The sequence below is a fragment of the Chaetodon auriga genome, chromosome 4, assembly GCF_051107435.1.
Source record: "Chaetodon auriga isolate fChaAug3 chromosome 4, fChaAug3.hap1, whole genome shotgun sequence".
In the NCBI taxonomy this organism is placed as follows: Eukaryota; Metazoa; Chordata; class Actinopteri; order Chaetodontiformes; family Chaetodontidae; genus Chaetodon; species Chaetodon auriga.
In genome coordinates, this window is record NC_135077.1 from 13470001 (window position 1) to 13495000 (window position 25000).

A 25000-nucleotide genomic window follows, 5' to 3' on the forward strand; every position below is an offset into this window, starting at 1 on the left:
AAGCAACGCAGGACCGTCCAGCAATAAAAGCTGATGACTGTTGAGATGAAGATACTGGCATGCTAACTTTCCAGAGTTGTAAAATCCTGTCTGTGATAAATCGTTGTGCAGTGTGCCATCTGATGAGCCTTTAAACACATTAATCTGTCACTCCAACTGGACTTGCTAGATTGTGTTTCCTGTCTCACTGGTACCGTAAACAACACAGCCCTGTGGGTTGTTTTTAACACAGTTGGACTCCCTGCTTCTAGCTGCGTGTTTTTATAACTGCTGTCTGTGCAGTTTTGAAGTACTATGTGTTCGCTAAAATGAAGAAGAAAAGGATATCCGTTGTAGTAGTAGTGAAATATTAACACGCTCCTGTTTGATGAACCAAAACACCAAATGTTTATTTCCATTTGAAACATCAATGACCATGCACTTGTCCCTCAGACAGTGAGACTGTGTTAATATACGAAACATCAAGCTCATGCATGTGAACGGCAGCTCTGAAGACGAAGCTGCAGCTGTAACTCTCATTGTCTGTAGGGGCCACAAGTGTTACTGCTGCGGCAGGCGTTCCTTCACTTGCCTGTAGGTGGCGCAGAATAAGCTGGTGCTGCAGCTCTGCATTTAAACAACGTTAGCCTAGCTTGGCTCCGGGAGCTTTACTTCAGTGCCACTGTGTGTCATGGTTGTTCACATCTGGTACACTGTGGTTAAAACTCACGCCGACCAGAAATAATAAAACAAACTGATGCCAAGCAGACAAAGTCCATCGTTTGGAGCTAAACAAGCTCATGAATTTGATTTATTTTCAATCCCTAAACTGTTCATTAAACAAGCTGTTTGTCGATCCACCCACTGTTGCCAGACAGCGTGGACCTCAAGAAAACCAACACTCTGTTTTATAGGGAAACATGTTTTGGATTGAGTTGGATTGCTGGATGGTAAATAGGTGATGGAGCAGGAAAGTGTTGGATTTCTTTGTTGTTTATTCAGACCCGCTGAGACTGAAAACTGTTGCTGTGTTTGTCTTCAGAGACTGTGGTTGTGTGGGATGGAAGATGTTGTTAATGCTCGTGTGTGTGTGTGTTGATACGTCACTGGTCCTGCATAGATGCTCAATTGATAAGCAGGTTAAAGTGATCCATTCGCATTGACTGACCATACGTGTGCTCACATGTATCCTACTGCACTGTGCGCTCCTGTGTGAGCTTTTTAAAAAAAAAAAATTTTCAAGCAAATGTAGATGGAGGCTGGAATATTTTGTGCTGATATTTGATATCATTATATTTAACCACTTTCTAGACCTGTTTCCCTCTTCAGCATCTTCGATGTTACTATCCGATGCAAGTTTGGATATTGTTTAGATTTGACCTTTTGATTGATTTTTTCTAATAAATTTAGTACCCATGATACTCAAACAGAATACAGGGATATGGGAAAACTATCACATGTTCCTTGCACACAACAAAAAGATTGGATGAGGCTCGTAACTGCGCACTCCTGTGTATAAACTGGGCTCTTGAAAGAAGGGCTGACAGCTTATTAAACTTTGTATGACTCGTAACTCGTCTGGCTGTGTCGGCACAGGGGCCTGCTGTACTGAAGGCTCAGAATAATATTTATTCACATGTTCACTCACTGTCCGCTGTCTCCAGGGTAGGGCGCGATAGTGTTTGAAATATTTTCCAGTACTGGTGCCAATATGACGCCTGAGTTTTGGTACTCATATCAAAGCAGTACGTACACCGTAGTTTGAGGACTGTAAAAAATTTTTCATTTCGAAACATACACAAAATTTCATCATGACATCAGTGTTTAATGCTGTCTTAACGTAAGCAAGGATTCAGATCAGAATCAGACCAAGCGTCGATTGGCATCTTTTGATCTTTGACAGCGTTTGAAACCGGACTCTATGGACTCACTCACAGAGCATCCTGTTGAGGTTTCAGCTCTACTTCAGGATCAGTGCCTCTGCTCACTGCATGTCTTTTATCCTTGTTTTTTCTCTCTGCCCACTCCACGTATCTCATCATCTTCCTCCGTCGCTCCCCTCCTGCTCTCCCTCCATGTCAGATCTAACAGTGGATGGCAGAGCTGAGCGGATCAACTGCCTCACTGCCCACTGAGGCTGGGATTGTGTGTGTGTGTGTGTGTGTGTGTGTGTGTGTGTGTGTGTGTGTGTGTGTGTGTGTGTGTGTGTGAGACGCGTTCTGCTTTAATGAGCCATTGTTTGGCAGAGTCGCCACTCGAGAGGAGTCTGTCGCTCAGCTGACCCCTGACCCCGCCATGCTGCACAAAACTCAATTAACCATGCCTCATCAGGGCTGCGTTTGTGTTACTCTCTTCCCTCGTGTCTCTTTCCTTCTCCTCATACAACAAGACAAACCTTTGGAGCGTTTGCAATTAGCGTCTGATATTTTGAGGTGTGTTTCTGAACTTCCGTACACGCTCTTTCACAGTGTGCGACAGTGTGGTCATCGCTCGCTGTACGTCTCTCTCCCTCCTGATGCTTGTTTTGCCTGTGCCGTCTAACTGTCGGGGTGATTTCACACACATCCAGCGAGTGATTCTGGACCCCCCGCCATGACCCGTCTCCAGCAATCCTTCCCTCCCTCCATCCCAGCCAATCCGCTGCTTCTGCTTTCCCTCCCAGTCCCTCAGAACAACCTCCTCCTGCATCGTCCTGACTCTAGTGTAGCAATCTGCCTCACCAGCTTGTGTGATGTTGCACAGAACAAGGCAATTACTTAACGGAGAGTACGGTTTTCTTGAGCAGCTGTCACAGCCAAAGTAGCACAGACTGCCATGCCTTTCTACCAGATTTTTTGCCCAGAGTTCATACTGAACACTCGATATACTGGCCTGTATAATACACATCGACAATAAATCACTGACAGGAGGAGGAAGCTGTGACGGCACCAATTTCACTGTAAAGAAGTTATTTTTGTGCATCTGTGAATTCCTGTGGTTACGCTTCTCTACTCTCTAATCCCGCTGGGTCCTCAGAGAGAGGGTGGGCACGGCACGTTCAAAAACTGAAAACTGATCGTCTTCGAAATACAGTGAAGCCCCTTAATGGTGGGAGATGTTTATCAGGATGGATCAGTAGCAGACTGAACAACAACAGTGGAAACAAGCTTTGAATACAGACCCTGTTGCTCTTGAACTCTTGGAAGTTATAATGAGCTATATCATTGTTTTCTCACCCTTCATAGACAAAACGATGATCAATTAATCCTTAAAATGATTAGAAATTCCTTGATAATGAATCTGATTTTTATTTGCACCCCTGACAAAATCAGAAATTGTCAAGGAGGACATTGTCAGTCCTAGTGGATATACTTTTTATTCCTACATGTACCCACAAAGTGTGCAGACACACACTCGTCACACACTGAGTTATTCAAATCAAGTGGGGATTCTCGTCTTTTTAGCACGAAATTCCCTCTTGTGTTACAGTTGCTCTGAGTGTGAGGACACACTGGGGAAACAAAAAATTTGTACTAAAAAAGAAAATAACTTTGGAAGATATCCGTTTGATTTATGTAACGCCTCAAGTCATCTTCAGCCAAACTTTAGAATCCATTTTTGCACACAAAGGAGAATTTGTGTGAACTCCATCACTTACGTCGTAAAAGTCTCATTGAGGAGGGAACGTTTTCATGGCCAGTACGCAGAGGAGGAACGACTGTAGCAACCACAAACTCTTTCAGTAATATCTTTAGTTAACTATAATTGATTAAAAAACACTTGATACAAGAGAAACTACACTGGAAACAAAGGGCAAATTAATTTTTTCACGCTGAGCTAATTTTCTGTTATTTTTCTCTTTTCCCGCTTTGCCAGGTATTTTCTTTGCATATCCATTAGTGAAGTGTAGATCCGGTTCACACACCCAAACCACAACATCCACTCTCTCTCTTTATACAGGACAGGACAAGGTCACACTCTGCTCCACCCTTTACAGTAGTACAGGAACATGACACTCCACACACACACACACACACACACACACACACACACACACACACACACACAGGTATGAGCACAGGGTTCAGTTTACCTCTCCTTCCACAAAGCCTCGTGGGAAGAGTGACATCACCTCGTCTCTTTCTTCGCGGCCGTCCATCAAAGTAGACAATGAGGTCATAGGGTTAAACCCCTCCCGCTAGGAGCAGCCTCTATGACTGTGCTGGATAGAGTGCCTGCCTAAGTACAATATCACATAACACACACTGGCAACGGTATATACTTAAAGTGTGTATACAGAATGACTGGAAACTCAGCCGCTTCTCTGAAGCCTCTGCCTTGAGTGACTTGGAGCGAGTGCAACAGTAGCATGAACCTTTACAGAGAGCCTTTGAAGAAGTGATTGGAGTTTGTCAGTGTGAGACGAGGAGCGACTCGACACTCCTGTCAAACAGTAGCTGTTTCATCTCGGAAGGAGTCTCAGAGTGCACGTCTGAGAAACAGTCTCCTTAGTTTTCTGGCTATTGTCCTGAATGTGAACTCCCACTGAAAAGACTTTCTGCAACTGAGCGAAAATGACTTCAAAGAGCGGGAACGATGTGCTGAATGTTTTTACAGTATAAATTCAGAAAAAGTGTCCTCGAGGAAAGAGCGAAAAGTGGAAGAACGTGACTGAAGAGAGCTGGTTGTGTTATTTCTTTTTCCAGCCAATGAAACTTGCAGAAAGTGAGTTCCACTGGAGCTTAATCTGCTGCCTTTGTGACACTAATCAGGACAGAAGTTGATATCTGATTACCAGAAATAGTGGCTGCTAGCATCTCACTCCTTTTTCCTCTAGACTATATTTAGTTAACAAATGATACGCAACACATTGGTAAACTGTACAATAGATCGAAGAGAACATTGTTTTGTCCCAACCTCCACCATCATTAGCCCTATAAACAAGCTGAGAGTCCAAATATAAGAGGGTACTCTGTACCAGAGTAGTACAATGAGGAGCCAGAAGCCGGGTTCTAAATTTAAAGAGTGATGAAAAGAAAAGAAGAAGAAGAAAAACAAATAAATAAAAGAATAAGATATATTAAATGAAAGAAGGAGGTTTAAGAATGAATATGTTTGTACAGATTATATTACAAACCAAAATCAGCAGAGACAAAGGAGAATGTGAGTGGTCAAGCTGCCGTAGATGTGATGTCCCAAGGAAGCAAATGGCATGTCTCACATTTTATGTAACTTGTGGACATTTTGTGTATATGTGTGTCCTGATATGTGCACATCAGTCTGAACGTTTCTCTCTTCCATGTTTCATGCGCATCCCTCAGATGTCATGAATTATTTGACCTCTAATCCGCAGTTTACTTGCTGTCCTCTAATCTGCTGTTGTCCTGTCTGTTTTTCAGGGATCTGAACGGAAACAACCTGACAGTCATCAGCAAGACAGACTTCTCTGGTCTCAAACACCTCAGAGTCCTGTGAGTCACAGCCAACATTTTTTTACTCACTCTTTACCAGTTTCATGATGTTGTGTTCTAGTTCAAAATATACGCAGACACATTTCTGGAATATAAAGCCGTGTCTTCTCACATCTGTCAGGCTTGTTGCTGACAGGACAACAGGTCATATGCGTTCAGCAGAGATTCTTTCCCACATTTCTTTGCTAGTTTTAGGTCTCGTAAGAATGTGGGAATCACGGCTGCGGTGCCATCAAAAGCTGGAGGGAACAGACTGATGCTTTAGCTCGGCAGTGACACATGAGCTGACCTGAGGTGCTTGTTTGGTGTCAGTGTCAGTCAGATTTACAACAGGGAGGGGTTTGTCTGTGACCTTTTGACCTGGAAACACGGTGCCCTCTGGGAGAGGCCGCACTCATGGTGGTTTCCTGTGTTAACCTGAGGACTGGGACCACGCTGAGTGTCAGTGATGGACATGAGGTGTGAATAGGATGACATGCCAGGAACTAATGACATCTCCGGAGGCCTTCTCAAAACAGATTAGCAGCCCGCTGGGAGCCCGGGGCTCGTCGCTGTCAGGAGGGGATTGAGTGTTACACCAGTGGTTTACGATGTGGAAGTCTGCGGAGTGGATTCATCAAATATAAGATCCCAGCAGCAACTGTGGGAGAAATAACATGCGTCGTCTTTTCAGTTTGGTTAATGAGAGGGTGAATGATGTCACAGTCCGCCTCTCATTTTGGTTTGTGCAGAGCCTCTCTTTAGTTTGTGAGCAGAGCATCAAGATTCACACAAATTAATAAACCACTCCGGCTTCCTCCCACAGACCAAAAACATGCTCATTAGGTTAATTGGTGACTCTAAATTGTCCATAGGTGTGAGTGTGAGTGTGAATGGTTGTTTGTCTGTATATGTTGCCCTGCAATCGGCTGGCGAGCGGTTCAGGGTGTACCCCGCCTCTCGCCCATTGACAGCTGGGATAGGCTCCAGCCCCCCGCAACCCCGAAAGGGATAGGCGGGTATAGAAGATGAATGAATGAATGAATCTACAAATGAAAAAATTGATGCCACCCTCTTGCTGCAACTGCTTTAATTTATTCTGCACTATTGCTAATATATCCTGATATTTTACTCAGGATAAACAATATAAACTTTACAGTCCGTGCTGCTTGAAGACCATAATATGAATAAGTCTCTGAATCGATGGTGGCGTTTTTCAGCTTACATTTATGCTTTATGTCTTTTTTTTTTTTTTCCTTTTTGTAGTCATCTGATGGAGAACCAGATCAGTATCGTTGAGAGAGGATCTTTTGATGAACTGAAGGAGCTGGAAAGACTGTGAGAGCGCACCCTTCCACACATATACTCTACACATGCTTTTAGATTGAAGGTGATTTCCTCCAAACTGACTGTAACGTTTCTTAATCCAGCGTGTTTTTTTTTTGTCTTTGTCCATCCAGTCGCCTCAACAAGAACCGCCTCAGCCAACTCCCTGAGCTGCTGTTTCAGAAGAACGAAGCTCTGTCCCGATTGTGAGTCCACATAAGCTCTGCATACTCTGCATCTTTACTCTCCTCGATTCTAACGCTGCTCCCTCTGTCGTACCTCCTGCAGTACTTTTTAAGGTGCACACACACACACGGTTATTTGGGCGTCATGAACCCACGGTGTGGCCCGGTTGTTGTCGGTGTGTGGTGTTAAGGGATTCTGATCATTTGCCTTCTGATCAAATCATTTTATATGTTTTACAAGTCAAACAAGGAGAACAAAGAAAAATAATTTTTTAACAGATGACAGTAAAATGGAAGCGTAGTGCAGCATGCCGTGACTGAGAGAGCACTGTGTCATTATCCATATTTCAGTGTAGAACCACGGCTCAGCTGAAGTTCATGCAGAGTTTACAGCCCTTATTGCGCTCCATACACCCATCCACCAAATTTGTCATCTCTTTCTGTGCATTTTGTGCTCTATTTACAGTTTAGTGTTGGATTTAGGAGTTCTATAATATCCCCTGCAAAGCCTAAACTGTGATTATTCTGCCTTTGTGATGAATCTTATGTGTATGTTTGTTGTGTGAGTGGATTGGAGGAGGGTATTTTTATTTAGAGAGAATGGTTAGTTACTGTAGGTGTGCATTTTTGTACTGCTTCTGTGTTTTTCTTTGTTGAAAAACCATTTGATCTGTTTTGTCCTATAATCTAAACCCACTGAAATGAGCATTTTGTATATCATGCTATTATTGGTATGGTGTTTTTATGCCATATTATTGCATATATTTGAATTCCTGATATGTGATTGGTTTAAAGTAAAAAACCATCACATATACAGAAGAGTAACAGAGCCATTTTCTGCTGCTTCGGGCTCTGTGCTTGCTAGTTGTCGGATCAAATATTGACCCATTTTTCTCACCTAGAAAACACTGCAAATAGTCTCCCTTCGGACAGCAGAAGCGCCACAAATCACTTACAGACTCCCACAGGAGCAGGAGGCATAGTCGAGCTTTAATTTGACAACCGAACACACACACACACACACACACACACACACACACACACACACAAAGAGAAAGCTTGGACTCAGTTGGTTACTATGCGGCTCAATGTGTCGCACACACACACACACACACACACACACACACACACACACACTGCTCTGAAGTCTTTGTTATGAGTGTGTGTTGTCGTGTTGGATGGGGAGGCTTTCTGCTACTGCCTGGAGACGCCTGGATACACACATACAAACACTGCTGGAGAGAGAAAGAAAGAAAAGCAAACACAACAGTCCTCTTTAATTAACATTTCTCAGTGATTGATCCATTTCTGACAGTGATGTGATGTGTGATGATGTGTGTGTGTGTGTGTGTGTGTGTGTGTGTGTGTGTGTGTGTGTGTGTGTGTGAGAGATGGATTTGGTAGCTGACAGAAAATGTGACACACTCTTGCTTTTCCTCTGAGAACTGAATAAGTGGATGATAAAGTTGATAACAACCATGAAAAGTATGACTAATTACAGACGGAAGGTGTAGATGAACTGGTGTGTGTGAGTGTGTTTGTGTGTGTGTTTGTGTATGCGGGAGAGAGAGGGAGATAAGTGTGTGTGTTGGTTCTAGATGTGTGTATCTGTCCTGATTATTTGCCATTTGCCTTTTTGGCAATTTCACACTCTGGCTCCCATCAGGGAATGCCGAGATGGACTTGGCATGTTCGATCAGTCAGTACACACACACACACACACACACACATACAATGCGCACACATAAAGTGACACACATGGTGCAGAGCCATTAGCACTTACTCCAGCAGGAGTAATTTCTTTTCCTCCTGCTGTGTTGATGGACTCTGTAAAGGCCCATGAGCCTCAGAAATACACACACACACACACACACGCTCCACATATCCCTCCCTCAAATTCTTTCTGTTGTTCCTCTTTGATACTACAGATTTTTTTTTTTGCAAGAGCAAACCGATTTTCACCTCGATTTTATCCATCCCTCCATTTTCTGCTGCTTGTCTGGGGACAGATCACAGTGGCAGAAGGCTAAGTAAAGTAGTCCTGATGTCCAGCAATGTCCCACAGCTCCTCCTGGGGGATCCTGAGGTGAGATATATAATCTCCCCGGTGTGTTCGGAGTCCACTACGGGGTCTCCTATTTCATTATCCGCCCATGACTACAAAGGTCCACATGGACCCCCGTGTGAATGTCCATTCACTGCCCTAAACCACACATACTGCACGCATACTGCATGCTGTCTTTAGGTCGTCATCTTCTTCTCTTCTGCGCAAGTGTGCAGCTCATCTCAGACCCCTAACTGTAGTCTGTATAAAAGCACACACATGTCCATGCTAGCCTCCATGCTGAAGTACGAGCAAAGCGTCAAAGTTGTTGTGTGTCCTGGTGCAAGAAGCTACTGTTAGTCACAGTTTAAAGTAAGAATGGTTGTCTTGTCACAAGCACAGCTAGAAATATACAACGTTATAGAAAGTGAAAAGTAAGAAGATGGTATCTTCAGCTGGGCAACGACATTACTTTCAGCCAGTGGAGCCAAAACTGTCCTAACCTGCTGGATTTCTTTGCCTCTTTCTCACTTTTGATTGATTAAGAACTGTTTTACGTGTTCAAATTACTCATATCATTTGGGAAATTCTGGACCTCAACACAAGGAAACTCAAGTCTGAATGGACTGTTTAGGAAATGGGACCCGAATGGACTCGAGTCCAGAATAACACTCTGTTACTCCAGTTTATTTAAAGCCCATTAGGAGCTCATCTGTTAAATGATCCAGCTCTGAACCTTTTGGCAAAACCTCTGATTAGAACAAAGTGACTCTTAACTGGGACATTCAACACTTTCATTACCCGATCTCCCCTGGCCTTTGTTTGAATGATGCCTCCTCTGTAGGCTTTGATGAAGGCAGTTGAGTTTAGCGTTCCACATGCCCAGAATGATCATATTTTAAAGGTCTAGCGTATAATCACCTGAAAATATGAGTTGTTGTGTTTCTGTTATCTCCCTTTATATCCACTTTCATTGAGTCCACCACGTTGCACCACCATGTTTTTACAGTAGCCCAGAAAGGACAAACCAAACACTGGCTCCAGAGAGCACCTTTTGTGTTTTTCACAGGTTTCATGGCCACTGTAGGTTCTCCAACATACTTAGAAGGGACAGGTGAGGCTAGAGGTATTCAGTGGGTTACAATCTGCAACCTCACCTCTAGCTGCTGCTACATTCTACTTACTGGTGCTAAAGTACTACAAAACTTCATCAGTGATACTAGAAAGATGTCTACGTTTGGATTTGACAAAATGTTGCATGTTAAATTGCAGCTTTTCACTGTTAGTGTAGGTTGTCATTTCAACACCGGCTCAGTGTTAGGAGGCGTGCTGCAGTTGTGTTCTGATTAATCACCGTGATCACATGATCGCAGCTTTCTCCTCAGTATTTGCTTGGTTTCCTGTCAGCTTGTCTTCCTCCCATATCCACTCACTCTTTCCTCCATGCCTCTGTCTGGTTACTTCATCCTCCTTCCTTCTCTCTCCAGTCTTTTGTTGGTTCTGTCTGGATGTGTGAAGGGTTCGCTCCACACCCAGTAACAGTCCTTTGTGTGTTTGATGATACCCAGAGGCTGCCTGAATGTGTGCGTGTGTGTGTACCAGGGTACCCCCTCCCAGCACCTCCCTTTAGCCCAGGGGAACCCAAGAATTATGAGTCCATCTCGGTGTTTTTCTCTCACACACCTCACCTTCACCTGGAGCTGAACTGTGTGGTTAGCCAGTGGAAACAGAGCTTCTGCAGGTGCCCTTTTGACTGTGGATTGATGGGATTCACGCCATAAGACAGACCAGTTGGTAAACAAGTGCTATTTCCTGTCTCAATTCCAGGCTTTAAAAGGAGTAAACAAAGCGCTAATCTAAAAATGTATATGGAATAAGTAAACAGCAACATAAAGCTGAAAAAAAAATGTGTGTAACCCTAATAAAACATCTTGATGTTTATGAGTGAAGTCTGCCCAAATCTGAATGTGATCCTGTTTGAGGTTGCTTAAAGGTGCCGTGTGGAGTTTCTGACCACTAGTTGTGCTGTGCAGCAATACTTTTTTGAGCAGGTTGCCCTTTACTTTGTATGTCATGCAAACACATGAGCACATGGGCGATGTCATACACCAGAAAAGCGCCAGAAAAAGGGAGGAAAGAAGAAAATATTTAAAAGATCTATCAGTGTTTTGTGTGGAAGAAATGTATTCATATATTTCTCAGGCTAAAAGTCAGTAACTGCGACTGACTGCTGAATCTTCGTAGACTCCCTCCTCCCACACCTTTCTGACATGAAGCTAAAGTTATAATGAATAAGGTGCAAAAAAAAAAAGTGAAAATAAGCAAAAAAAAGCACCTATATAATGAAAATCTAAACAGGTGTGTGCATGATTTAATGTGTCCTTTCGTGTGTGTCCTTGCGGTTACAGTAACTTTCCCTTCAGACGCATGGAGAATTTCTCTCGTTAGGCAGAAAGGCAGAGCTGTCCTCATTAGCGCACTTGATTGGCATCTGAGGGCGCCTAATTAACGGTGTGAAGCTGACAGAGGTGGTGATGGCAGCTGCCGGGCTGCGGCTGTTTAGAGGCTAACCGAATGTGACCTCGCTGTTTACTCGACGAATTTGAGATAGAGAGGAAGAGCACGCTGAAGTCGTGTGTGTGTGTGCGTGTGCGCGTGTGTGTGAGTGTGCGTGTATGTGTGATAATTGCTTGTATTTGCATTTGTACAGTATAATTGTCTGTTTTTGTACGTGTCTCTGTGTGCTAATTACACAGATTTGCATCTGTACAGCAGCAGTGTCTGTTGTGTTTTTGTGTGTGATAGGGTGATCTAATTATTTATAGGTGTGTCTGCAAGAGTGAGAGAAAGTGTGTGTCTGCACATGCATGAATTAATTTTGTGTTTGCCTGTGTGATAATTTTGCGTTTATGCAGTTTTATGCAGTGTCTGCTGTCTCACTGTGTTGTCGGATAATTGGGTGCATGTGGATCTGGAAAATCTGTGTGTGACTGCCTGCAGTTCTGGTTATACCGAAAGAAGAAATAAGTATGAAAAAAACTGAAGTACAGACACTATTTTGAATGTTTAAATGAGTTTATTTAATGAAGAAACATCCACCACAGATACTATTCTAATGTTAATCTGAGTCTATATAACTTCAAAATAAAGATATCATATCATTCTCATACAAATGAAAAGTTGCATTTATACGCCCATTTTAAAGCCCCCTATAAAGCCCCTTGGCTATGTAGATGAAACTGACTTGTGCCATGCACCCTGCGTCACATCCTGCACTATGTTGCAAGTACTTGTGCGATGTAGGAGGTTTGTTGGGTAGCAGCAGCAGCAGAAAATGTGAAATGTTAATTCATCTCCAGCTTTGGGACAGAGTCCAGTCTACATGAACCATAGAGCCTCCTGGATGCTTGAATTCACTTGATGCTGGGGAGTATGTGTACAACGCATCTATCAGAGTTGTTGTTTGTTCTCTGGTGCAGCTGGAAACGAGGTTGATGAAAGTTCACATACAGTAAATGTGCCATGAAACCAAAACAAGAGGCAGACAGGAGATGTCACGGGAGAGATGGGAGTATGACATGCAACAGAGGTCCTAGGCGGCAGTTGAACCACATTGTGGTTAAGTGGCATGTGCTGCAACTTTTCAGCTACCAGGCCACTCCATATTATGGTATTATCATATTTACTTTATACTTAATAGCGCTTCCCGTGCTAAAACTTAGTGTTACAAACTCAACTAAAGGGGGCTTTGGCTTGACAGCACTTCAGTCCATTTGCACATGCATGCATTTCTATGTTTACATTACCTGCAGGACTGAAGTCCATCCTCGCAGAACACACAGGAGAAGGATTTTCCCAGAATTTTAGTGTTCTTAAAGCTGGGACCGTGGGACGCTCCCCGCTGTTTGTGGTAACAGCTTCACACTGGAGAACAGCATCTGTGGCGAAGACAGACAGCATCACTCCCTTTACAAAAACCTCCTCAGCTGTTTTTCTTTAGCTAAGAGTGTGTGTGTGTGAGAGAGAGGTTAGGTCAGCAGCAGTGATTTCTCCTGTCATGTCCGTCCAAAGTAAAGCTGACACGGTGAGAGCGGAGGGAAAAGCATGATGGGAAAAAAAACACACTCATGACTGTTCAAACAGCCAGTCGCTAATCTTAGATTGGCACGAAGACAAATATTAGAGAGAGGCAGCAGACGATCACATTCAGCTTTCACATATCGTCTCTATTGTTTCATTTTCATTCTCTCTCTCTCTCCTGCTGGGGTTTCCTCCTTCTTTTCCTCCTCCTCATCCTTTTCTTTCCCCTCCTTGTTATTCCCCCCCCCCATCTCCTTTCCCTCATCCACCAGTGGGGTTTTTCAATTAAGCTCTCTGCTCCCCTGTGGATGGATGGATGGAGGGAAATGAAGCATGGAAGGAAAGAAGCAAGGGTAGAGGAAGAGAGTAGAAAAAGATGGAGCAAAGACTGATGTCTTGATGGAGGGCAGGAAGGAGAAAAGGAAGGAGGACAGCAAAGAGAGAGTGAAGAAAGGATGTAGTGAAGGAAAGGACAGGAGTAGGAGAAGAGGAAACAAGGCCTCTATGCACTGCAGAAGAAATACTGGGAGGATGGAAAAGACAATAGCTGTGTTTTCATCTACTGTCAAGCAAATTTTAAGCAAAATTTTCAAATGTCATAAAAAAGAAAAAACAAAGAAAATGCGAATTAGGAGACAAAGGCTATGAAGATGAAGACCATTGAGAATTTTTGGGAAGATGACGACAGCAGAAAAAGCTTCTTCTTCGTGTCTTCAAGCAGAAACAGCTGATCAGTCATGTGACTTACGTTCACCTCCCATTTAGTGCATTAACACTGTTTGTAAAAACCCACCCCCAACAGAACGTAAAAACGAAATTGAGGAAGTTTTTTTTTTTTTTTTGTAGAATTTTGTATTTCTGTCAAGCTTTTCGAATGCGTCAAAATGCCTCAAGGGAAACATGGCCAATGAAGAGACGGCATAGAAAGGATGAAGAGTTTAAGAGAGAGGAAAAAATAATGTGGAGAAAACACAAGAAAGAAATGAAAGATGAAGAGGAGGAAAGAATGCCCTTTATTCTCTTTTTTAGGAAATACTGTGGTTGCACACGCACACACGCACACAATATCCACTTGCTGAAAGTTGCAAAACATCAGATGAGCTGTACTTTGATTGAACAGAGTTCATGTTTTCATGTTTCCTGTAAGTGACGTGCAGTGTGGCTGTCTGTGATTGGTCAATAAAACTGGGCTCCCAACATCACAAAGTAGATCCTCAAGTGATTCTGAGGCTGCAGGAACAATGTGTGGATGATCACATCTCACATCACCTTTCTCTCCACCGCACAGGGAACACGTGCATATGAGTGAAGTCACTTTTCATCATTGCACACTTAGATTTCTTCATTTCCAGAGAGAGAGAGAAATTAAGAAAGGTCAAGAAGACAATTTTTACATGTAATTATAGTTCCCCTCCTTCGTGCCATCAGGTCATGATCCTTCTCAGTTCAGTGGCTGTGGGTAATGTACGTTTACCCAGTGTGCTCATGTTTGTGTCCACTAATAGGAACATGGAAGTTTGTCACGCTTATGCTATGAAGTGTGTGGGTGCGCGTTTGTGTGCGCGTGTGTGGTAGCGTGTCTGTGGCATAATATGCTTGGATTGTGTTGAATTAAGAGCCAGTCATGTTCCTCTGGTTGTTGTGTGAGGCTAATATTTAGCATGTGTGTGTGTGTGTGTGTGTGTGTGTGTGTGTGTGTGTGTGTGTGTGTGTGTGTGTGTTCTGTTTTGTCTGTGAGCTCTCCGCCTGCAGCTCTGTGGCTGACACAGAGACAGAAGGGAGATGAGAAAAATGAATGTTTGTGGGCTTCAGAAGTAAAACAAGATTTTCTCTCAGCCGCTCTCTCTGTTTTCCTTTTGTTATGACATCTGCTGCTCTTTCATCTTTTAAACTTTTCTCCTCACACTCTCTCTAGTTTTCAAGTTAGAACGTAATCAATAAATTGTTTGACATCATGTCTTATATTCTGTATCTGTCTGCTCCAGTAATCATAATAATTAGAACATTCAGACCCCAAAGACAAAAAGAACTGCATCAAATGTGGGTTTGAACAATGCTTGGCCACACAAACCAATGGTCACATTTTCATATTAATATGAGCACGCAGCTGTTTTTGCTGCTCTGTTGGTCAAACAAAAACATACACTGGGTAGTTTAGTGCGTCGCTTCTCCACAGCATTTGTTACATGGCCAAAATTAAGTGGACATATATGAGATAGACGAACATGTCGTATTGCAGGAACCTGAGATTTGCACCTTTTCATCCTTCTGCATTCCAGTTCATCCCAGTTCTTCCACCTCCAGACTGGGAAAACCATTTCTTTATGGCCCCCCTAACCCTAACCCTAACCCCACCCTAACCCTAACCCTAACCCTCTAACCCCCCCCCCCCCCAAATGGTTGCCACAAAGTTAGAATTTGCTGCATTAAGATTTCTCTTCACTCTGTATTGATGTTACAGATCGACAGTGGAGAACTTTCTTTTTCTTTCCAGAGTCACCTTTCACGCTACAGGTGATGAGTGTGTGTGTGTGTGTGTGTGTGTGTGTGTGTGTGTGTGTGTGTGTGTGTATGTGCGTGTGCATGCGTGCATGCGTGCGTGTGTGGCAGGTCTTTTCAGGGTCATCCTCTCTAACTGTGGTTTTCTGGTCGACCACAGTTGTCTGCATCCTGATGCTGAATCAGTCTCGTTATTTCTTCTTTTTTGTGCTTCACATCTGGTTTTAACTTTTCTTTCTCTCTCCCCTTGTGCGTCTCCCTTTCATCACTTCTCTTCCGTCCTCTTACTGTTTCTCTGTATGTTTCGGTTGTGCGGATGATAACTTATTTAAGTTGTTTTCACTGTGTGTGTGTGTGTGTGTGTGTGTGTGTGTGTGTGTGTGTGTTTGTGTGTGTGTGTCAGGTTGAAAAGGGAACCAGACTATGACAATAAAATATTAACTATGTTGTTGCTCTGATTCTGTCTGCTGACCTGCCTGAAGCAAGGTCAAACAAGACAGAGTGTGTGTGTGTGTGTGTGTGTGTGTGTGTGTGTGAGAGAGAGAGAGAGAAAGAGACTTAACAGTGGGCCATGGGCCAAAAGCAAACACCTACAGTATTGTATTAATACTTAGTTGGCTGACTTCCTGTGCAAAGCGTCAGTCTGCCTGCTGTGCTCAGATTGTGAAAAAAATTGATAAGTTGGAGATCATACCAGTCAGGGATCCTTCAAAACGTCTGGCAGGCAATATCAAACCTTATACGTTCGGCCAACAAATTTGTTCATGAAGGGAAATAACCGTGACAGTTGGGATGCCTCTGTGACCAATGAGATGACTGAAACTAACCCGTGTTTGACCCGGAGAGGATGGAAAGATGACGAGTAGAGGACGGGCGGGGATCGAGTGGGAAAGTTTACCTTTCTCACCCTCAGCTGTGAGCAGGGAGGGAGGGATGGAGGGAAGAGGATATTGAAATAACAGAGGAGACGGTGGAACAATGAGAGGATGAAGAGGAGAGAGGAAGGACAGAGGGGAGAGAGGACAGGGACACAAGAGGTGATAGAACGGATCAGAAAATGAATAGAGGAGATAGCAGGAGAGAGAGTAAATATTATGAGACTGCCTACTGTCCAGACACACACACACGCACACACACACATGCACACACACACACACGTCCAGCTGTGACCAGTCTTTGTTTCCCTCCAGTAAACATCATATCCAGCCTACTGATGTCCTGGCAACAGATACCTTGACAACCTGATGGGAAAGCATCCTTAATATTGGTGTGTGTGTGTGTGTGTGTGTGTGTGTGTGTGTGTGTGTGTGTGTGTGTGTGTGTGTGTGTGTGTGCATGCGTGCATGCCTGTGCATGCCTGTGGGGACATAAATCTGTTTACACAATCCAAATGTGTCGACTTGCCTTACTTGTGGGGACAACATTCAGGTCCCCATTATGTAAATCATTAAATTTTTGGGTGAACATTTGGGTTAAAGTTCAGGTTTGGCAGGTGGTTATGGTTTGGGTAAGTCCCTAGGAAATGAATGTAACACTATGAAATGTCCCCAAAAGTGATGAAAACCTAACAAATCTGTGTGTATGTTAATTTGACTTAGGCTACTTTTGGGGACATTGACTCAGGACCACTTAAATGGGGACAGGTGGTGCAATTGGGTCCAAAATTGGGTCCTCAATTAAAAAATAGCTGAGTTCTGGCTCAGTATGTAGGGTTAGGGTGAGTGTGTGTCTCCAGGTACTAACTGTTTTGCATGTTTTAGTTCTATGCTTCATGTAAAATACCTTTTACTTCTGAATTTGCTTTTTCCCACTTTTTAGATGTAGTGTGTTTTCACTGTTTTCATCTGCCTCTATTATTGTCATTGTTGGCTTGTTAGAGCCAAATAGGTCAGATGGCAGCAGATTACAAGGTGATGATAAAATGATGTTGTGTTTTATATCCTTGTTTTAAGTCTAAAACCAAAAGGGGACTGTCTGGACACCAAGACAGTCTAATATCAGCATGGACACAGGTTTAACTCACAGTTAACGCTCTGCTTGGCTTATTTTCTGCTATGCCCAATTATCCCGATATTGTCAGCTGACAGTTTGATTTCCCTGTAGATGCTCAAAGTCCCCCATGGGTGCCTGAGCTCCCGAGCACCCACAGAATCAAACGCTCTCACAAACATCTGCAGAAATACAAGGAAACATTTTATGAAAAATATCTTGCGAAGGAAGGAAAGAGGGAAAAGGGGAATAAGGAAATGCTGCTAATAACAAAGGCGCTCATTTTGATGTGCAGTGCTGCTCTTTAGGCTTTCTACTGAAATGGTCACAACCATTTAGCTGTCAGCCAAATACACTGTTGCTAATAATAATGGACTTTGTTTGTATAGCAGCTTTCATACAGTCGTGGTTAGCATCACATCTTATTGTGCTTTTTCAAAGCTGCTGTATGTTTTTGTTGCATTAAATTGCTGATTCAGAAATTGAGTCCCAAAAAGTTCCCAGCTGTGTTTCCTGAAAAGACCAGCGTTCAGACTTTGAAACCACATACTGTTGTGTTGGCAGACATGTTTCTTAGCAGAGCTGTTTTCCTCTTTCTATTGCAGATAAATAATTTGTGACAAACAGAAATAAAATCCTTTAAAAACATTGGTTTTCCGCTGCTTATATCCATGAGTGGATATATAAAGTTTACTGGAAGTGAACAGCAAGGGACTGACAGACAAAAACAAAGGGTTAGTTTGGTTCACTGGCCTTTAGTTCAGCTGGACTTCATCTCTGTTCTCCTCCGTCTCTTTCCATCAGGCCTCCATTTCTCTCTCTGTCTCTGACACCATAACATTCCCTCTCTTCTGCTCCAGCTCGTCCCCTAGTCTTCTTTCTTTTCTCTCTCTTTGACTCTTATACTGTCATTTTTTCCTCCTTCACACTCTTAATTTGCTAGTTTTCCTTTTGTCTCTCAATCCACTTTCACTGACCATCATGGTTCAGGTGACTGAATTAAGCAAAGGAGCACAGACACCCATTCCTCAGCTCCTCCAGGCTTACCTCAGAGTGTTTACAGAACAGAACAGGGATATATGATTCCTTGACTGTGTTCTGGGTCTGCTCTGGGGTCTCCCAGTTAGTCAGATCGGATGCTGAACCACCTCAACTTGCTGCTTTTGGTTTTGCCGTATCTCACTCCTTGTCCTGTACCACCTCACCCATGTTCATGTGTCTATCCATCAGCTCATCTTCCTTTGACTGTTCTGTCACTCTGTATATCCCTCATCACCTCCTTCACTGGTTGTTTCATGTCTCAGACACTGCTGAGCTTCAGCAACACAGTGAAACCTCAGACAGTGTCAGGTTCAGTTTAGCTTATTTAGTTTGGTCTTGTTTTGTCGAGCTGATGTATTTTCTTTCGAGCTGCCTTGCTGCTTTCAACCGCTGACCTCTCCGTGATACTTCCTCTGGTTTGGCCACACAGAGGAGACCTCTGGTTTACTGCTGAACCTTTGACAGGAACAAATGTAACTGACAGAAAAGTGAGCTCACAGATTGACTGGACACAGATCAGCTATTGAGGCCGACAGATCTGCATCTATAGTCATGGTAGCTTCTATAAAGATTGTGATGCTCAAGTCAAACAGAAAATAAAATTGTTGGGTGGATCAGAGTGGAGAGAAACCTTGCTGTTTTTAGATCCCTCAAAATTAAATGTGTTGCTCAACTCTTCTGCCATACACTATGCTTTATTCCCTCAAATATCCCCTGCATGACCCTAAACATCAGCATATTGTATGACAAGGGTCACCAGCCTCTTAGATCTTTACCACAAGTGGGGCAAATAAAGTAAAGTTTATTCTGAGGGTGGTGCCAGAAAAAAGGCCCATAACCTTCCCCAAAACAAAGGGCCTATTCTGTGTATGGTGGCCATGTAAGGACATCTTAGACTCAGCTTCTTAGGCTCATCTTTACAGGGTCAGTGACTGGACTTGACTCAGATGTGCTTTAAGCTGAATGCTAACATTATCAAGCTAACAAACTGTAACTACAGCTATGTTTGCATCCAAGTTAACAACTGTTGGATGTTAACACGCTGATGTTTTACATGTTAGCATGTACCATTTTGCATGTTAGTGCCATCCTCCCGACACACTTGACATTTTAGTGTGTTAAACTCTAAAAATATTGACATTATGGGTCTGTGGTAGTGTAGCATGGTGCTGATAAATACGATAAGCATTCAAAGCATTTCAAACAGTACAACATCAGTTCGTCACACATCAATAATAACAGTCTTGGAAGTGGAAACAGATAGACAGTATTTTACCAGTTTGCTCATTTCTTCACCGTCCCATCCTGCAGAGAAAACGATGAACTGTTGTGCAAATTTAATCTGCTTTCACAAAGATGTGGTTTTTGAGGCTGGATGTGAAACAGCATTATATCAGCAGTGTGGGTCTCAGTAAGTGGGCGCTTCCTCCTCTGTCAGGCTCTCTGGTTTGACCCTGACGTTAATGGAGTGTGTCTGAGGTCCTCCAGGGCAGCCAGAGATGATGTACATCCTCCCCTGTGGTTTATCTGACACACACATACACACACACACACACACACACACACACACACACACACACACACACACACATTTTTCGTCCCTTTAGTTGTGCTTTTATCAGATGGGCTCTGCTGCTGTCAGACTAGATACACAAATTTCACCATTTTAGAAAATGAAACAGCCTAAAAAATGAACTTGCATTGCAATGCCGCTGTTGTGCTTTTCTACACTGTCAGTCTGTAGCACTGCATCTCTCACACTGCACATGTGACCGTCTCTGGGGGATAAGCAGTCTGGCTTCTGCTCCCTAGAACCCTTCGGGCCAAGGGGAAAAACAACATTAAGATAAAGAAAAAGCAGTGTTTAGATTGATCTGAAACTAGCTGGTAATGACCTGAAAATCACTGTGTGACCAGAGATACTAAGATCTAAAACTTAACAACGTTCTAAATGTGTACTGAGTTTAGAAGTTTTGTATGTGCATTCTTTTTGTTTCAGATGTGCCTCTGTATGGTGGAAATGAATCTGATGACCAGTAAGTCACAGATGATGAAGATGATATGTGGAGTCTCTGTCATCAATGTCCTTTAATGGCACATTTGTAATAATCTTATCAAGGTGTCTGTGAGGATTCTTAGTCGTCCAGGTCATGGTCGTCCAAGGAGGGTTGAATCAAGGGCGACTGGATTTGGTACCAAATCAAAGAATAACTACATTGTGTAATAAAAAGACATAAGTATATTTGAAGATTTTACAGACTGGTTGGACAAAATGTGCTACCAAAGCATCTGCTGAGAATGTTGCATATGCTAACACATGCAATCGAACTGTTGAATATACAGTAAATACAATGAAATCAGAATCTCTCAACGTCAAGTTTCTCTCTCTGTTTTCTTGTTTTTCAGGGACCTGAGTGAAAATTTCATCCAGGCCATTCCAAGAAGAGCCTTCAGAGGAGCCACGGACCTGAAAAACCTGTGTGTGAAAGTACACACACACACACACACACACACAAATAGTGGATAAAAGAAAAAGACAGAGTCTTCTTAGAGTCTTCTTCTATAAGAAAACATCTGAACACACAGTCAAATACATCTTCTGTTGTACATCCAGTTCTTACAAACTGATTCATGTAAAGCTCCTTTCACACACACATGCAGTCCATCCCTGAAATGTTCAGGAACATTTCCTGCATGGGGTCATATGTGAAAGGGAGCAGGGATCAGTATTCAAAATCTGCACCAAATAATTAGAGACTTTTTCCATCACGTTCACATACATCCTCCTTCTTCTTCTTCTTCTTCTTCTTCTTCTTCTTCTTCTTCTTCTCTTGGGTATTGTGGTAGTTGGCATCCATAAGTGTTGCATTACTGCCATCTGCTGGACAGTCTCTTGTCCTGTCTAGTCCAGCATTGCCATGATGTGAAAAGGTGCAAGACTGAAACGCTCCTGACTGTAGTTGCATGAGTGAATAGTGAAAATCACTGGCGGTGCCTGAAGGGAGCTATGTGTGAAAGCGGCAAAAGATGCTCCAGTACACAAAAAAAAGATTGATGACATGATTGATTAATTGTTGGGTCTAACTGATGAACTAAATATGCATCATTCTGGTGTTCTGGTTCTTTTCATTCGCAGTCAGCTGGATAAAAACCACATCAGCTGTATAGAGGAGGGGGCGTTCAGGGCTCTGCGATCTCTGGAGGTTCTGTGAGTATCCACTTTCAAGCTGAGGCATTTCAGATACACATTGTTTAGCGTCTCCCATCTTTTCTCCCACCGCTCCTTGCTCTCTCTGTTATTATCGCTCCTCTCTGCATCTTCCTCTCTTCCCATTTTGATTGTTCTGTCTCCCCCACTCTCTCTCTCTCACTCTCCCCCCTTGTCTCTGTTTCTGTGTCTCCCTCTCTCCCAGCACACTGAACAACAACAACATCAGCAGCATCCCGGTCTCCAGTTTCAACCACATGCCGAAGCTCCGCACCTTGTGAGTCCTTCATGTCAATGCACTACGTTACCCAAAATGCCACACTGTTCTCTCTGGAAACAGAACAGTGAGATGTGAACGGCAGCACAGCCAGATACTCAACAATACTCTTTTTTTCTTCACTTCTCTCCTTTATTCTTATGTTCTGGTTCATTTCCTCTTTCCTACATTACTTCCTTCCCTTTCTCTTTCTCTCCTCCATCATGTCCTTGCACCTATTCTTTTCCTCCCCTCACATTTCCCCCCTTTTTCCACCCTCTTTTCTCATTTGCTCCTTCCTTCCCTTGCTTCCTTCCTTCACTCCTCCCTCTCTCCATATCTTCTTCTCTATCATCACACTGTTCCCTTCTTTCTGCTTCATTCCCCCCTCCCTCCTTCACTTTTATCTTTCTTCTTCACTGCCATCCATCCTCTTTCCCTTCACAACATATCCCTCTCTCTCTGCTTCCCTCCTTCCCTCCCTCTTCATCCTCCCAGTCGTCTGCACTCGAACTCTCTGCGCTGTGACTGTCACCTGGCCTGGTTGTCTCCGTGGCTGCGGCAGCGGGCGGCGTTAGGCCTCTACACTCAGTGCAGCTCTCCTCCCTCTCTGAGGGGCCTCAACCTCGCCGAGCTGCGCAAGAGTGACTTCGCCTGCTCAGGTACAGCAGCCCAACGACTCAACACACTCAGCTGTGGATGGTGGAGTTGAAGTTGGAACCATCTTTTTTTTTGTTTGTTTGTAGGCCACGGCGGCAGCGCCTTCGTTCAGCCGTGCAGCCTGGCGTCCGGCTCCTGTCCTCCGATGTGTTCCTGCAGCAACAACATCGTGGACTGTCGAGGGAGGGGTCTCACTGCCATCCCCGCCCACCTGCCAGAGGCCATGACAGAGATGTGAGTACATTGTTGTCACTTGATTTTGAACTCATGTTGTCTCAATATGAGTTTTGAATTATTGCCCATCCCTTGTTTTTATACACTGGAACAAGAGCAAAGTACAGGGTTACCTGCAGTATGTAAGTGTAACAGTACTTCATCTTACTTCTTCATGCTCCCGCTGCAATGTGTACTTAATGTTTCAGCCAACATGTAAAACATTCTGATGTGTGATCCAGCATTTTGAGCATGTGATACAGTTTGGAGATACGAGTGATGTCAACAGATTTGCACAAGGCTGTTGAGAAAAACAAAAACAGAGCACACAGTAGATGTGATGCTGCCTCTTTGGTAAATACTGCCTGTATAGAAAAAAATGGCAGAAAAAAATACTCATTGAAACATTAGCTCCAGCTAAAGTTAAAGCTCCAGTCAGTTTCTACAAGATTTTTTTCCCTATTTCCTATTTTTTGTATTTTTTGCTTGAAAACAGAATACAGAAATCAGTTTTTTTTTGTCTTTTTGCCTTTTTGTTTTTATTGGACCCAAAATTATTCTTTTGTTGTACAAAATTAGCAATTTTGAACAATGCTAGTATTAATAATCCACGAGAAATCTAAATATTTAGGATGAAATGTGACAAAAGAGAGATTTACCCACAATTTTCTGAATTAAAATTTCATATCTGACATTTCCTGCAGATATTAACGATCTTTAGTTTCACTTTGAATGAGAATCATGCTGCAGTAGTGGACAGAAGAACGGAGCTTTAAATTAATGTTGCATGTGGACAAATGTTTGAGTAGTTTGAATGGAAACTCCAGACGGTCCTATTGATGGAAGGAACATCCAGCTGGCAGCTGTGCTGTGGTGTCTAACAACCTACAGGAGGCAAATTATTAATGTCTCTCTCTCTCTCTCTCTCTCTCTCTGTCTATATGTCTCTGTCTGTCTCTTTTTGTCTCTCTGTCTCTGTCTCTCTTCAGTCGTTTGGAGCAGAATGGCATCAAGTCGGTTCCTCCGGGCGCCTTCACCTCTTACAAGAAGCTTCGTCGAATGTGAGTCCTCTAACCCAACAGAATGCACTCTCAGAGATAAAGACTCACCAATATCATTATTTTCCCATCATAATATAAAATATAAGGCAGCGGTGAAGAAACCCATAGACAGGTTAAGTACACTGGGAGGAGATCCAGACCAGAATATAGTACAGGAGGGCATACATCCCATCTGGCCAGGAACTGCATGGGGATAACGAGCTGGGGGGCTGAAAGTGAGACTACAGACTTAAAGTACTATTTAGATGAAGATATATTTATTAAAGAAGTTCATCATCAGCACTAAAATATTTCCTTCAGCTGTGATTTGCAGTGTAATTATGACGTCAAGTGATTCAATATGCTGGACATTTTTCTTCATTGGAGGTAGTTTGAGAGTCAGCTCAGCTAACACCATCCAGAGGCTGTGGTTTTACGGCTCCCCCCCTTCATTGCAACTCAACCAATGAGACTACTGTATTTCTGCCTCCAGAGAGGCAATGCCCCTGAGACAATCTTCATGTTTTAAACTCTGATCTGCCAACTGGATCGTTCTCTTCTTTCTCCGTCTCCTCTGTTCACCGAGCTGTGGTTTTCCTGCTCCACGTAACAAACAGCCCCAGTGGATTTTCAGCATGGAGGAGCGCTTGATTTATGTCAAGCCCATGCATTCCCCCATCAGAGGCCTTAAAAGGGTTTCGCATGATGAATCAAGCACATATTACTGTGATCTGGTTGAAAAAACATACGTTTGACCACAATAATAATGTTTATAGCTTCATAGCCTTGTACTCTATTTTAGTTTTCTTTCTTTCTTTCTTTCTTTGTGGCTTTTGGTCTGTCTACTCTCACTGCTTCTTTCTTTCTCTTTTCTTTTGCCCATTTCCATCCTCAATCATTCTCTCTCTCCATCTTTGTCTCTCTGTGGTTTTCCTTTTCCTCTCGATCTTGTCCTTGTCTCCCCCCTCGTCATCTTACATCATCACTATGAGACCGTCCTGAGCCCTAAGAGGGGGGCTGATTACATTACCAGACTGGTTTAAGTGGTTTG

General features: G+C 43.2%; 1 protein-coding gene across 1 annotated transcript in view; it reads left to right on the forward strand.

Moving 5' to 3' along the window:
- The window catches only part of slit1b (slit homolog 1b (Drosophila)), a 57183-nt gene that overhangs the window by 8153 nt on the left and 24030 nt on the right, over positions 1-25000 (forward strand). The window contains exons 2-10 of the mRNA XM_076728868.1: positions 5358-5429; positions 6675-6746; positions 6869-6940; positions 20979-21050; positions 21709-21780; positions 21986-22057; positions 22535-22698; positions 22783-22930; positions 23899-23970. Of these exons, the coding sequence (XP_076584983.1) occupies positions 5358-5429; positions 6675-6746; positions 6869-6940; positions 20979-21050; positions 21709-21780; positions 21986-22057; positions 22535-22698; positions 22783-22930; positions 23899-23970 (816 nt within the window). The remainder of the gene's footprint in view (positions 1-5357; positions 5430-6674; positions 6747-6868; positions 6941-20978; positions 21051-21708; positions 21781-21985; positions 22058-22534; positions 22699-22782; positions 22931-23898; positions 23971-25000) is intronic.